The sequence below is a fragment of the Balaenoptera borealis genome, assembly GCF_965194805.1.
Source record: "Balaenoptera borealis genome assembly, chromosome: 2".
Lineage (NCBI taxonomy): Eukaryota > Metazoa > Chordata > Mammalia > Artiodactyla > Balaenopteridae > Balaenoptera > Balaenoptera borealis.
This window is the reverse complement of record NC_138867.1, coordinates 157,086,302-157,098,499: the sequence shown is the minus strand read 5'-3', so window position 1 is coordinate 157,098,499 and position 12,198 is coordinate 157,086,302. Positions and strand designations below refer to the sequence as shown.

Sequence of the window (12,198 nt, the reverse complement as noted above, 5' to 3'; positions counted from 1 at the left end):
AGCCCGTACTCCACAACAAGAGAAGCCACCGCAATGAGAAGCCCGCGCACCGCAACAAAGAGTAGCCCCCGCTCACCGCAACTAGAGAAAGCCAGCGCGCAGCAACGAAGACCCAGTGCAGCCAAAAATAAATTAATTCTTTATTTATTTTTTAAAAAAGAATGTGTTCTGTGGACACATTCGTTTGAGCAATGCTTGGTAAAATTAAACAGTTTTTTGGTTGTTTTGGGTTTTTTGCAGAACTTCTTGAAGCTCCTTGCATAAAAACATGCAGTGTGATTATCTGAGAGGGGGGTTATCAATATCGGGTTCTTCAGCTGTACTTGACTGTGAAGCCATTCACAGAGCATCTAGCAAGGGCAGTATTTCATGTCATAAATTCTGGAAAACGTCGAATTTTACATTTCAACTTTACCTTGAGTTCTTTTTTTTTTTAATTTATTTATTTTTATTTATTATTTTTGGCTGTGTTGGGTCTTCGTTGCTGAGCGCGGGCTTTCTCTAGTTGCGGCGAGTGGGTGCTACTCTTCGTTGCGGTGCGCAGGCTTCTCATTGTGGTGGCTTCTCTTGTTGCGGAGCATGGGCTCTAGAGCGCGGGGGCTTCAGTAGATATGGCGTGTGGACTCAGTAGTCGTGGCTTGCGGGCTCTAGAGCCCAGGCTCAGTAGTTGTGGCATACGGGCTTGGTTGCTCCGCGGCATGTGGGATCTTCCTGGACCAGGGCTCGAACCCGTGTCCCCTGCATTGGCAGGCGGATTCTTAACCACTGCGCCGCCACCAGGGAAGCCCTACCTTGAGTTCTGAACCACAATCCTTAGCCGATTCCTCCTAATTCCAGCTGTAACTCCACCCCTCACTGCAGCCCAGGCTTCAATGCTAACATTCACAGCATGGTGAGTACAAAATACTTCTTTGAATGCACACGTGAACTTCAAGGTTTCCTATTTGCCATTGGTCTAACTTGGAGCTCTCTGAGTGGATTTCCCCATAGTAAGATCGCCACTCAAGTAGGAAACTGTTCAGAAAAAAAGCTGCCAGGAATGGAATTTGTCTTCTGGCTCAAAAACAAGTTTTCCTTTAGAGACCTGTAAGTTAGTGGTGGTGTTCAGAGCATTTAGATGCAAGTTAGTAAAGCCAAGGTTCATCTCCTCTTAAGACCCAGGAGGCCCAGATCCTACAATAAACTATGTTCTCCTATTCTTTTTCAACTGCAGGGAACTTGGCCACATAATTGTACAGTACAGTATAGAATAGTGGTCTTCAGATGGTTTTCATTGTGTACCTGATGGTTTATTGATAGAAAAATGCTTAGCATATATGCAGTAATAACTATATAAAATACATATATTACTAAATAGATATATCATGTACAATATTGTTAGGTGGAAAATTCTCACACCCAATGCATGGGGTTCCCTTCCACCTAAAGGAAGAGCTCCATTAGCGTAATGCTCCAGCCCTTCCTCCCTCTCCCTAGGGGAGAAGGGGGAATTATCTAGATGATTGATATTTAGGGGGGCAGGAGCCAGGCATGCATAGCTCAGCCCCTCCCTCTCTCCTCTATGGGGACAGATGTCCTCAGGGAGCACACCTTCCCCTCTGTCCCTGACAGTGGGAGGCTTAGTGGTAAAGGGGACCCCACAAAAGGCATCCTGTGCTTTTCAGGGGCGTCTGTGACTGGATCAAGGAACACGACTATTTTTGGAATTCAGCCTTGGGAACCCCATAACTGCCGCACACCTCACCTAAGACAGATTCTCCCATGGCTCTCTCAAGAATAAACGTGGCATTTCCTTCTCCAGTCCCCAGATCCCTCTGTCTCTCTCAGTTACTTGGGAACTGAGGTGAGGTGAAAGGGGAGCAATTTATGAGGCTCCTAAAAAACTGTCTATTGGCTACTGATTAAGGCTAATTTTAGCTGATTTATTATTATAATTATTATATATTATAATAAAATATATATACAAAATTTAAAGTGAAGGATAAGCTAAAAATACATGTAATGAAAAGATCTAATTTTTCACTGAGCTCCAATGGCTTGTCTTATCTGCCCGACCCCAGGATACACGGACCCTACTTTGTAAACCATTGACAAAGGAACCATGACCGACTTTGGGGTTAGACCTGGGTTTGAGTTCTGACTCTGATACACACCTTACTTCTCTGATATTCAGTGTTCTCATCCATAAAATGGGGACCATAATACCTTTCTCACAGAGTTGTTGTGACGATTAATGGAAATAATACATGCCTAGCACATAGTAGGCACTTCTAACAGGACATCATAATTATTATTGCTTCTGTGGAGAGTCAAGAAGAATGAACAGTCTTCAAATATTTTCACAGCCTAGTACAGGAATTGGCAAACTTTTTCTTAAAGAGTCAGTTAGTAAATATTTGGGGCTCTGGGAGCCAAGAGGCAAAACCAGAATGTTATGCAAGAACTTACATAACTATTTAAAATGTAACCATTTGAACATGTAAAAACCATTCTCAGTTCTGTGAAAAAACAAGCAGTTGGATGGATTAGGCCCAAGGGCTATAGTTTGCTGACACCCTGGTCAGGTGTACATCCATCTCCTATTTTATTACTTTTCTCTAAATGAAAGTTTCCCCAAAGTGTGTTTATGGAACATCAGTCCCTCACATGATCCTGAAAAAGCGTTGTGTGGTCAGATCCATTTGGCAACCACTTGCCTGAGTATTCTCCAAGCCTCCCCACTTGGAAACTGTGTCACACACTAGCACGGCTCTGAGAATCCTGCAGTAAAGAAGCTGTTTAACCTGTTTAATCCCATGTGCCAAAGTGTATTTCACAACAGAATTTTTTTTTCACGTAACATTTATGAACATCCCACAGAACATACTTTGGAAAATGCTGCTGTAGATCCTAAAATTTAATGGCTATGCAGAATTTTATTATTACTGTATTAAATTGAGTTTGTGCTCCATCATGATGCATCCACCTGAGAAATCTGGCTTGGATGCTGTGTGTTAGTTACTATCTTCTGCAGAGTAAACAGGCCAACTTGGTCTTCAATTTGCAAGAGCTGCAGGTTTGCTGATTTTTCTCCCTGTGTTTATCTCGGGACCATAAGAATGTTCACTTGGAGAGCCCCATGGAAATGCCTCTTAGAAAGATCAAGATGGCTCATGAAGCACTTGCGCACCTTGGGAAGAAGGTAGCAGCTGCTGTGTGTCCTTGGAGAAGATTGAGAACCAGGCCATGGCCTTGCTGCTGTGAACATGGATTTGCTAAACTGCTTTCACTGTATTTTATGTGTGTGTGTGTGTGTGTGTGTGTGTGTGAGTGTGTGTGTGTGGTAAAATACACATAACTTAAAATTTACCGTTTTAACCATTTTTAAAAATTTTTTTATTTTATATTGGAGTATAGTTGACTTATACAATGTTTTGTTAATTTCAAGTGTACAGCAAAGTGATTCAGTTATATATATGTATATATATACAAATTCTTTTCCCATTGAGGGGAAAATTCTTTTTCAAATTCTTTTCCCATTGAGGTTATTACAGAATATTGAGTAGAGTTCTCTATGCTGTACAGTAGGTCCTTGTTGGTTATCTCTTTTAAATATGGTAGTGTGTATCTGTTAATCCCAAATTCCTAATTTATCCCTCCCCCCCAGCTTTCCCCTTTGGTAACTGTAAGTTTGTTTTCTAAGTCTGTGAATCTGTTTCTGTTTTGTAAATTAGTTCATTTGTATCATTTTTTTTAGATTCCATGATATCATATGATATTTGTCTTTCTCAGTCTGACTTTTAAGTGTACAGTTCAGTGGCATTGAGTACATTCACACTGTTTGTGCAATAATCACCACCATCCATCTCCAGAACTCATCCGTCTTCCCCAGCTGAAACTCTGCACCCATTAAACAACTCTCCATTCCCCCCTTCCCCAGTCCCTGGCAACCATCATTCTACTTTCTGTCTCTGAGTGTGACTACTCTCGGTACCTCATATAAGTGGAATCACACAGTATTTGTCTTTTTGTGACTGGTTTATTTCATTTAACATAATGTCCTCGAGGTTCACCCATGTTGTAGCATGTGTCAGAATTTCCCTCCTTTTCAAGGCTGAATAATATTCCGTTGTATGTTTATACCACTTTTGTTCATCCATTCACCTGTTAATGGACACTTGGATTGCTTCCATTCTTCAGCTGTAGTGAATAATGCTGCTATGTACATGAGTGTACAAATATCTACTTGAATCCCTGCTTTCAATTCTTTTGGATATATACCCAGAAGTGGAATTGCTGGATCATATGTAACTCCACATTTAACATTTTGAGGAACTGACACTGTTTTCCATAGTGGCTGCACCTTCACTGTGTATGTTGTTAATTTCTGGACCACAGTTCTTTTAAACTGAGATATAATTAATATATGACATTATATTAGCTTCAGATATACAACATAAAGATTCAATATTTTTATATATGGCAAAAATGATTACTACAGTAAGTTTAGTTAATATCCATTACCACACAGTTACAAAAATCTTTTCTTGTAATGGGAACTTTTAAGATCTACTCTTTTAGTAACTTTCAAATATACAGTACAGTATTATTAACTGTAATCACCATGCTGTACATTACATCCCAGGATTTATTTATTTTATAACTGGAAGTTTGTACCTTTTCACCATTTGAAGCCGAGTCTCCCTAAAACCAAGTTCCTTTACTGAATTTATGATTAACCTCTCTATCCATAACTTTACTCTCTTTCTTGTCCCCTCTGACCTCAATCCTGTGCTAACTGAACACTAATCGACCAGAGTGAGAGGACTAAAATCGCTGTTGTCAATAACATTGTTAACGTACTAAAATTGCTAATAGAGATATCATCACCAACATACAAACTCAAGTTGTTTCTCCAGGGCAAGATGAGCTCACAGACACCCCAGCCATGGACCACCTGGCCAGAGAATCATATACTAGAGACAGCCTGACTCCTGAAACTATGATTAAGAAATGTCACAAGATGATAATTAATCCCAGTTTCTTTTTTCTTCCCTTAAAAACAAAACAAAGCAAAACAAAACAAAAAAAACCACCCTAACTCAAAGACCAAGTTGGAATAGATCTGAGGCTTGTTTCCCACTCCCTTGCTTGGTGCCCTACAATAAACGCCGTACTTTCCTTTGTACAGTGTCAGGAGATTGGCTTTGCTGCATATCAGGTGAGCAGACCCAGGTTAGGTTTGGTAACTCATCTTCACCTATTTCAGCCATTCCCAACCACTTGCCTCTGGCAACCACCAATCTGTTCTCTGTATCTCTGAGTCCCAATTCTTTTTAGGTCCCACATGTAAGTGAGATCACACAGCATTTGTCTTTCTCTGTCTGATTTATTTGACATAGCATAATTCCCCCAAAGTCCACCCATGTTGTTGTAAATGACAATATTTCCTTCTTTTTTATGGTTGACTATTCCATTGTATATACACACCACATTTTCTTTATCCATTCATTTCTCAATGGACACAAAGGTTGCCTCCATGTCTTGGTTATTATAAATAATGCTGCAGTGCACATATAATGCATATACCTTTTCAAGTTAGTGTTTGCATTTCCTTCCAATAAATACCCAGAAGTGGAATTGCTAGATCATGTGATAGTTCTATTTTCAATTTTTTTTTTTTAAGCGGGAGAAGGAAGGATTTATTATTTAAAGATTAGCTTGGTGCTTTGTGTCCACCTAGAGGGGTGGGATAGGGAGGGTGGGAGGGAGACCCAAGAGGGAGGAGATATGGGGATATATGTTTATGTATAGCTGATTCACTTTTTATACAGCAGAAACTAACACACCATTGTAAATCAATTATACTCCAATAAAAATGTTAAAAAAAAAAAAAAAGCAAGTAAGGGGAATTCCCTGGAGGTCCAATGGTTAGGACTTGGCGCTTTCACTGCCCTATTTTCAATTTTTTGAGGAACCTCGATACTGTTTTCCACAGTGTTTGCACTAATTTACTTTCCTGCCGACAATGCACAAGGGTTCTCTTTTCTCCACATCCTTGCCAACATTTGTTATTTCTTGTCTTTTTGATAATAGCCATTCAGCAGGTGTGAGGTGATACCTCGTTGCCGTTTTGGTTTACATTTCCCGAATGATTAGTGATGTTGAGCAGCTTTTCATGTACCTGTTGGCCACATGGATGTCTTCTTTAGAAAATATCTGTTCAGATCCTCTGTCCATTTTTTAATCAGTTTGATTTTTTTGGTTTTTTGCTATTGAGTTGTATGAGTTCTTTATATATTTTGGATATTAACCCCTTATCTTATATATAATTTGCAAATATTTTCTCCCATTCAGGAGGTTGCCTTTTCATTTTGTTGATGGTTTCCTTTGCTGTGCGGATTTTGAGCTTGATTAAGTCCTGCTTGTTTATTTTTACTTTTATTGCCTTTGCTTTGGGTGTCAAATCCAAAAACTCATTACCAAGACCAATGTCAAAGAGCCTACTGCCTATGTTTTTTTCTAGGAGTTTTATAGTTTCAGATCTTATGGTCAAGCCTTTAATGCATTTTGAGTTAATTTTTGTGTTTGGTGTAAGATAGTGGTCCTAGTTTCATTCTTTTGCATGTAGCTGTCCAGTTTTCCCAACAGCATTTATTGAAGAGACTCTTCTTTCCCCATTGTATATTCTTGGCTCCTTTGTTGTAAATTAATTGACCATATACTATGTGTGGGTTCATTTCTGGGCTCTTTATTCTGTTCCATTGATCTATGTGTCTGTTTTTATGCCAATACCATACTACCTTTATTACTATAGCTTTGTAATATAGTTTGAAATCAAGGCATGTGATGCCTCTAGCTTTGTTCTTCTTTCTCAAGATTGTTTTAGCTATTCAACATCTTCTGTGGTTCCATACAAATTTTAGGATTGTTTGGTCTCTTTTTGTGAAAAATACCATTGGAACTTTTATAGGGATTGCATTGAATCTGTAGATTGCTTTGGGTAGTATGGACATTTTAACAACATTAATTCTTCCAATCCATGAGCATGGAGTATCTTTCCATTTATTTGTGTCTTCTTCAATTTCTTTCCTCAACATCTTATAGTCTTCAGTGTACAGGTCTTTCACCTCCTTGATTAAACTTATTCCTAAGGTATTTTATTCTCTTTGCTATAATTATAAATGGGATTATTTTTCTTAATTTCTTTTTCTGATAGTTTGTTATTAGTGTATAGAAATGCAACATATTTTTGTGTATTGATTTTGTATCCTGCAACTTTACTACATTTGTTATTAGTTCTAACAGTTTTTGTTGGTGGTGGTGGTGGGTTTTTTGGGGGCTTTTTTGTTTTGTTTTTGTTTTGGTGAAGTCTTTAGGGTTTCCTGTATATAGTATTATGTCATCTGCAAGTAGTGACAGTTTTATTTCTTCCTTTCTGATTTGGATGCCTTTTATTTCTCTTTCTTGCTTAAATTGCTCTGGCTAGGACTTCCAATACTATGTTGAATAAAAGTGGTGAGGGTGAGCATGGAACTTTTTTTTTTTAATTTTTATTTTATTATTTGGCTGCGTCAGGTCTTAGTTGAGGCACGCGGGATCTTTCATTGCAGCATGCGGGCTTCTCTCTAGTTGTGGCACGCGAGCTCCAGAGCGCACGGGCTCAGTAGTTGTGGTGCGTGGGATTAGTTGCCTCACAGCATGTGGGATCTTATCCCCGACCAGGGATCGAACCTGTGTCCCCTGCATTATAAGGCAGATTCTTTACCACTGGACAACCAGGGAAGTCCCTGGAACACATTTTTGAGATAGAGTTCCTTATGTTTAAAAATGACTTTTCAAAGTTGAGTCTGTACCCACTCATTTTAAAGATAATAAAATTCTTATAGGCTCCCAGTGTTTAGACTTAAATGAGTTAAATTATAATGTTACCTAACATAAACCAGGCATAAACATGTTCTTTTTGTAGTGAGGATACAAATAAAATTGAACACTTTTCTAGGTTAGACACACAACTACAAAACCAACAGAATTTATCTTAACACCATTAACAGGAGAGCTGATGTTGCTTTTTTTGTTCATTTGTTTTAGTGGTAAATATATTTATATATATATATATATATGAGCTGATCTGGCTTTGCTGAAACTATATCTCCACTAACAATGACAGGATAGAACCAACCACATTGGAGCAAGTTTTTTTGGAGTCAGTCTGTCTATATATTCTGTGTATTATGACGATTCATCTTTCTCTAATGCAAATACTGGGAAAACCTTTGTTAAAGCAGCACATCATGGTGCATTTAGCCCTCATTTGGTGTGAATACATCACTTATGTCTGCATAAGTTTTTTTCTTTTTTCGATTTTTTTTAAATTGAAGTATTGTTGATTTACAAAGTTGTGCCAGTCTCTGCTGTACAGCAAAGTGACTCAGTTATACACATATATGCATTCTTTTTTTATATTGTCTTCCATTATGGTTTATCACAGGATACTGAATATAGTTCCCTGTGTTATACAGTAGGACCTTGTTGTTTATCCATTCTAAATGTAATGGTTAATACATCACTTATGTATTATCTTAGTCTATTCAGGCTGCTATAACAAAGTACTATAGACTGACTGGCTTATAAACAACAGAAATTTATTTCTCACAGTTCTGGAGGCTGGAAGTCTGAGACCAGAGTGATTGTCAGGTTCTCATGAGGCCCAGACTTCTGGGTTGCGGACTGCTGACTTCTCATTGTATGGTCACATGGCAAAAAGAGAACAAGCTAGCTTTCTGGCCTCTATTATAAGGAAGCTAATCTCATTCTGAGGGTCCCACCCTCATGACCTAATTACCTCCCAAAGGCCCCACCTCCAAACACCATCACATCAAGGATTAGATTTCAACACATGAATAGGTGGTGGGCACAAAAAGTCAGTCCATACATGTATTAAATTAAACTTGGCTCTTTTCTTGTTAACCCATGAAACTGAAAGTACTAGCCTGGGACCACAATTCACTTGCTAACAGAATTATTGCTGAGGCCAACATTCAGATGATCTAGAATATTTTGATGATCTAGAATCTAGAACATTTTTAAAAAAATACTATCAAAATGGAAATGCAAAATTTAAACATTCTCATAGAGACGTTGTATACCCAAGTTAAGAAACGCTGTCTTCCTTTTTAATCCTAACCCTCCCCTTAACTTTGACAAGCCCTAGGGATGAGTAGACAAATGCTCTCCAATGGGAAAGTCTTTTTACCACCAACCTCTCCACTTCCTGTAAGCACCCTCCATGCATGGAGGAGGGCTTACAGAAACTCTGTGTATGTTCTGGAAGACATTTGAAAAGTGCTGGGATCACCTGGCAACTCACTTTCACTCGGGCAGGCTTCCTGGGAGCACACAGCAGCAGTGTGTTAAGAGATGCTCAAAGCTGCTTCTGGGACTTGATTTTTTACCCAAAAGTTGGTGATAGGAAAAAAAGTTGGGAGTAGAGATGTAAGCAATTTCACCAGGAAGTTATTTTACACATTTTCATATGGAAACAAACAGGGATATGTTATGCTATAGAATATAAAACTCGACTGCATTTTTAAGATAAAACTGCAGACTTCAAAGAAATGGCTTCACTGGGCTGCTTCAGGCCCAGCCCCAGGCCCCAGGCCCCTTGAGAGAACTTGAGTAAGCAAAGTTGAGGAAACTAAGTGATTAACCACTCCTGCCACTGGCAAGTGGGACAAAGCCAATTAGGAGACTTCCTTTTTCCAGGTGCACCTCTGCTCATTGGGCTTATTATCAATCAAAACCAGATGTGCCATGGGGGATACGCTGTAGAGATTCTCAGAAATACTCTCCATGCTGGTGCTCTAAGTGTAGGCAGAATGGGTTTGTTTATAAAAGCAAATGCTTCCAAGAACCTCCTGCTTTTCAGAAGTCTTTTAGTACTGGTCCTGTGATGGGTAGTGCCTCCATTAAGTTCTGCCTGTATTTAATTACCTTAAAAAAAAAACTCATAGTTTTTCAGCTAAGGGATGCAAGTCTGGGGTGGGGGTGGGGTGAAAGGGAACTCCTGGATTCCCAAAGGTGCCCCTCAACTATTCAGAATCAGGACCAGAGACTCATAGAAGACCAAGGTTTGGTGTTCAGGTGCTACCTCCTCGTCTCCTGCCCTCCCCTACCAATACACGTACGCAGGCCCGATGAACAGGATAAGGGTTCTCACTTCTGTGCTTATCACTCATCACTGAAAGCTGGACATTCCAACATCAACTAACGTGTCCCTTTTACGTGAGCTGAAAGACGGCTGCCCAGGGCCAGGCTAGCAAGTGGCCCGGTGGCAGGGAGAACAGAGAGTCAGCATCCCCTTACAGACCGCTCTCTTTCAGCCTACGGGGCCCATGTGTCCCCTTCAGAGTCAAAGTCTGCCCCTCCGCTCCAATAGTGGGCCAGTAACATCGGCCAAGAACATACCCTGGGCTATGCGGTTCCCTTGCCACTCATGTCCGTCAGGGATCCAGCGTGCCCTGGCTGAAGTTCCTGCCCAGACGTCCACGCGGACTCCAGCAGATCCGTGACAGACAGGCTTCCAAGGGGGCAGAACTGCTTTGGCACGAGGTAGCTGAGTCCTGATCCCGTAGGGACAGTCCTGAAACCTCCATCTTCATGCATGAGAGCACAGGGGCAACCAGCCTAATCCTGGGCCTGCTCTGGGCCGGGTTCAGTCCTGGGAACTGAGGACAGAGAAATAAATAAGAAAAATATAGACTAGCTGGAAAGACTGCCCTACAGACAACTACAGGTAGGAGAATTATAAGAGAATACTGCACAAAATGTCTGAAGGACACAGAGTGGGAAGGGAAAGCTGCCTAGGGGTGATGATTATAAAAAGCTGTCCAGGGCTTCCCTGGTGGCACAGTGGTTAAGAATCCACCTGCCAATGCAGGGGACATGGGTTCGAGCCCTGGTCCGGGAAGATCCCACATGCCACGGAGCCTAGAGCCCGTGCTCCGCAACAAGAGAAGCCACGGCGATGAGAAGCCCGTGCACCACAACGAAGAGTAGCCCCAGCTCGCCACAACTAGAGAAAGCCCGCGTGCAGCAACAAAGAGCCAACTCAGCCAAAAATAAATAAATAGATAAATAAATTTATTAAAAAATAAAAATAAAAAGCTGTCCAAAAGGCCAAAAATAGGGACCCCAATAGGTGAGGGCAGAGCTCCCTAAACTTGAGCTGAGTGGCACCCTCACGAATGTTGCTATGTCCACATCCCACCTGTATCAGCATTTCCTTAATAATTTACTTTGATTAACCCAAAAGTTAAATATGTTTCCTTAAAGGGAAGCTATATCATGACAGTTGGAAAGCCTGTATGGTTTTCCATAAATAGAAGGTAACTCTAAAGGTAAACACGATGAAAGCAAAATAGTGTCACTGAGTTCCAGCTAGGTACAGTTAGTTACCAGTTAAAGGTTCTGACACTGAGGCTCTCTCTCTCTCTCTCTCTCTCTCCTAAAAGGAAAGTAGCATGTGTTAAAGAGGTGTTAAAGACAAGCTAACACCAAAATGAGATTTTATACTTCATTAAAAGAACTATATGAAGAAGAAGTATATACAGAAGAATTATGTAGATCAACTCTACTTCAATAAAAAAATAAAAATAAAACAGAAGAATTACAAGAGTACTGGAAACGGTAATAATTGCACACCATAATTTGATGGCATTTCACACATATGAGAATACCACCCCGAATGGCCTTTCCTACACTTTAAAAGATAGTGGATTAATCTGGATGCTTTTGTGAGGTCTAGGGGGCACAGGACAATTTAACCGTACATAGACTAGATATGTTGAAAGAGGTGGACATGTCAGAGTGGACATGGCACCCTGAAGCTGTCAGCTGGGGAGAAGTATGTAATTTCATAATTGCAAAGAGAAATTTGACCAGGATCACCCCATTTTGACCACTCTTTTCTGGATCTAATAATGCTTGTTGAGGTCCATGGTAGAAATAATTTTGATTTTAATCGAAATTCTTTGAGCCTCTTTTCATAACACCACTGAATTATAATAAGATGTTAAAACCCCTTTGTGTGGAAGGAAACAAAAGGAAAAATTTGTTCTAAAGAATGTTGCTCTAACACTTACCACATTGCGTGGTAATCCTGTGTTTATACGTCTGTCTCCCCCCACCAGACTGGCATCCTCCGGGCAGGGATCTCCT

At 40.2% G+C, this 12,198-nt stretch overlaps 1 protein-coding gene across 1 annotated transcript in view; it reads left to right on the top strand.

The window, feature by feature from the left end:
• SH3PXD2B (SH3 and PX domains 2B) overlaps positions 1-8,081 on the top strand; it is a 122,303-nt gene extending 114,222 nt beyond the window's left edge. Inside the window, exon 13 of the mRNA XM_082380861.1 lies at positions 3,089-8,081. Coding sequence (XP_082236987.1) covers positions 3,089-3,337 — 249 coding nt within the window. The 3' untranslated portion in view covers positions 3,338-8,081. The remainder of the gene's footprint in view (positions 1-3,088) is intronic.
• Positions 8,082-12,198: the final 4,117 nt, after the last annotated feature.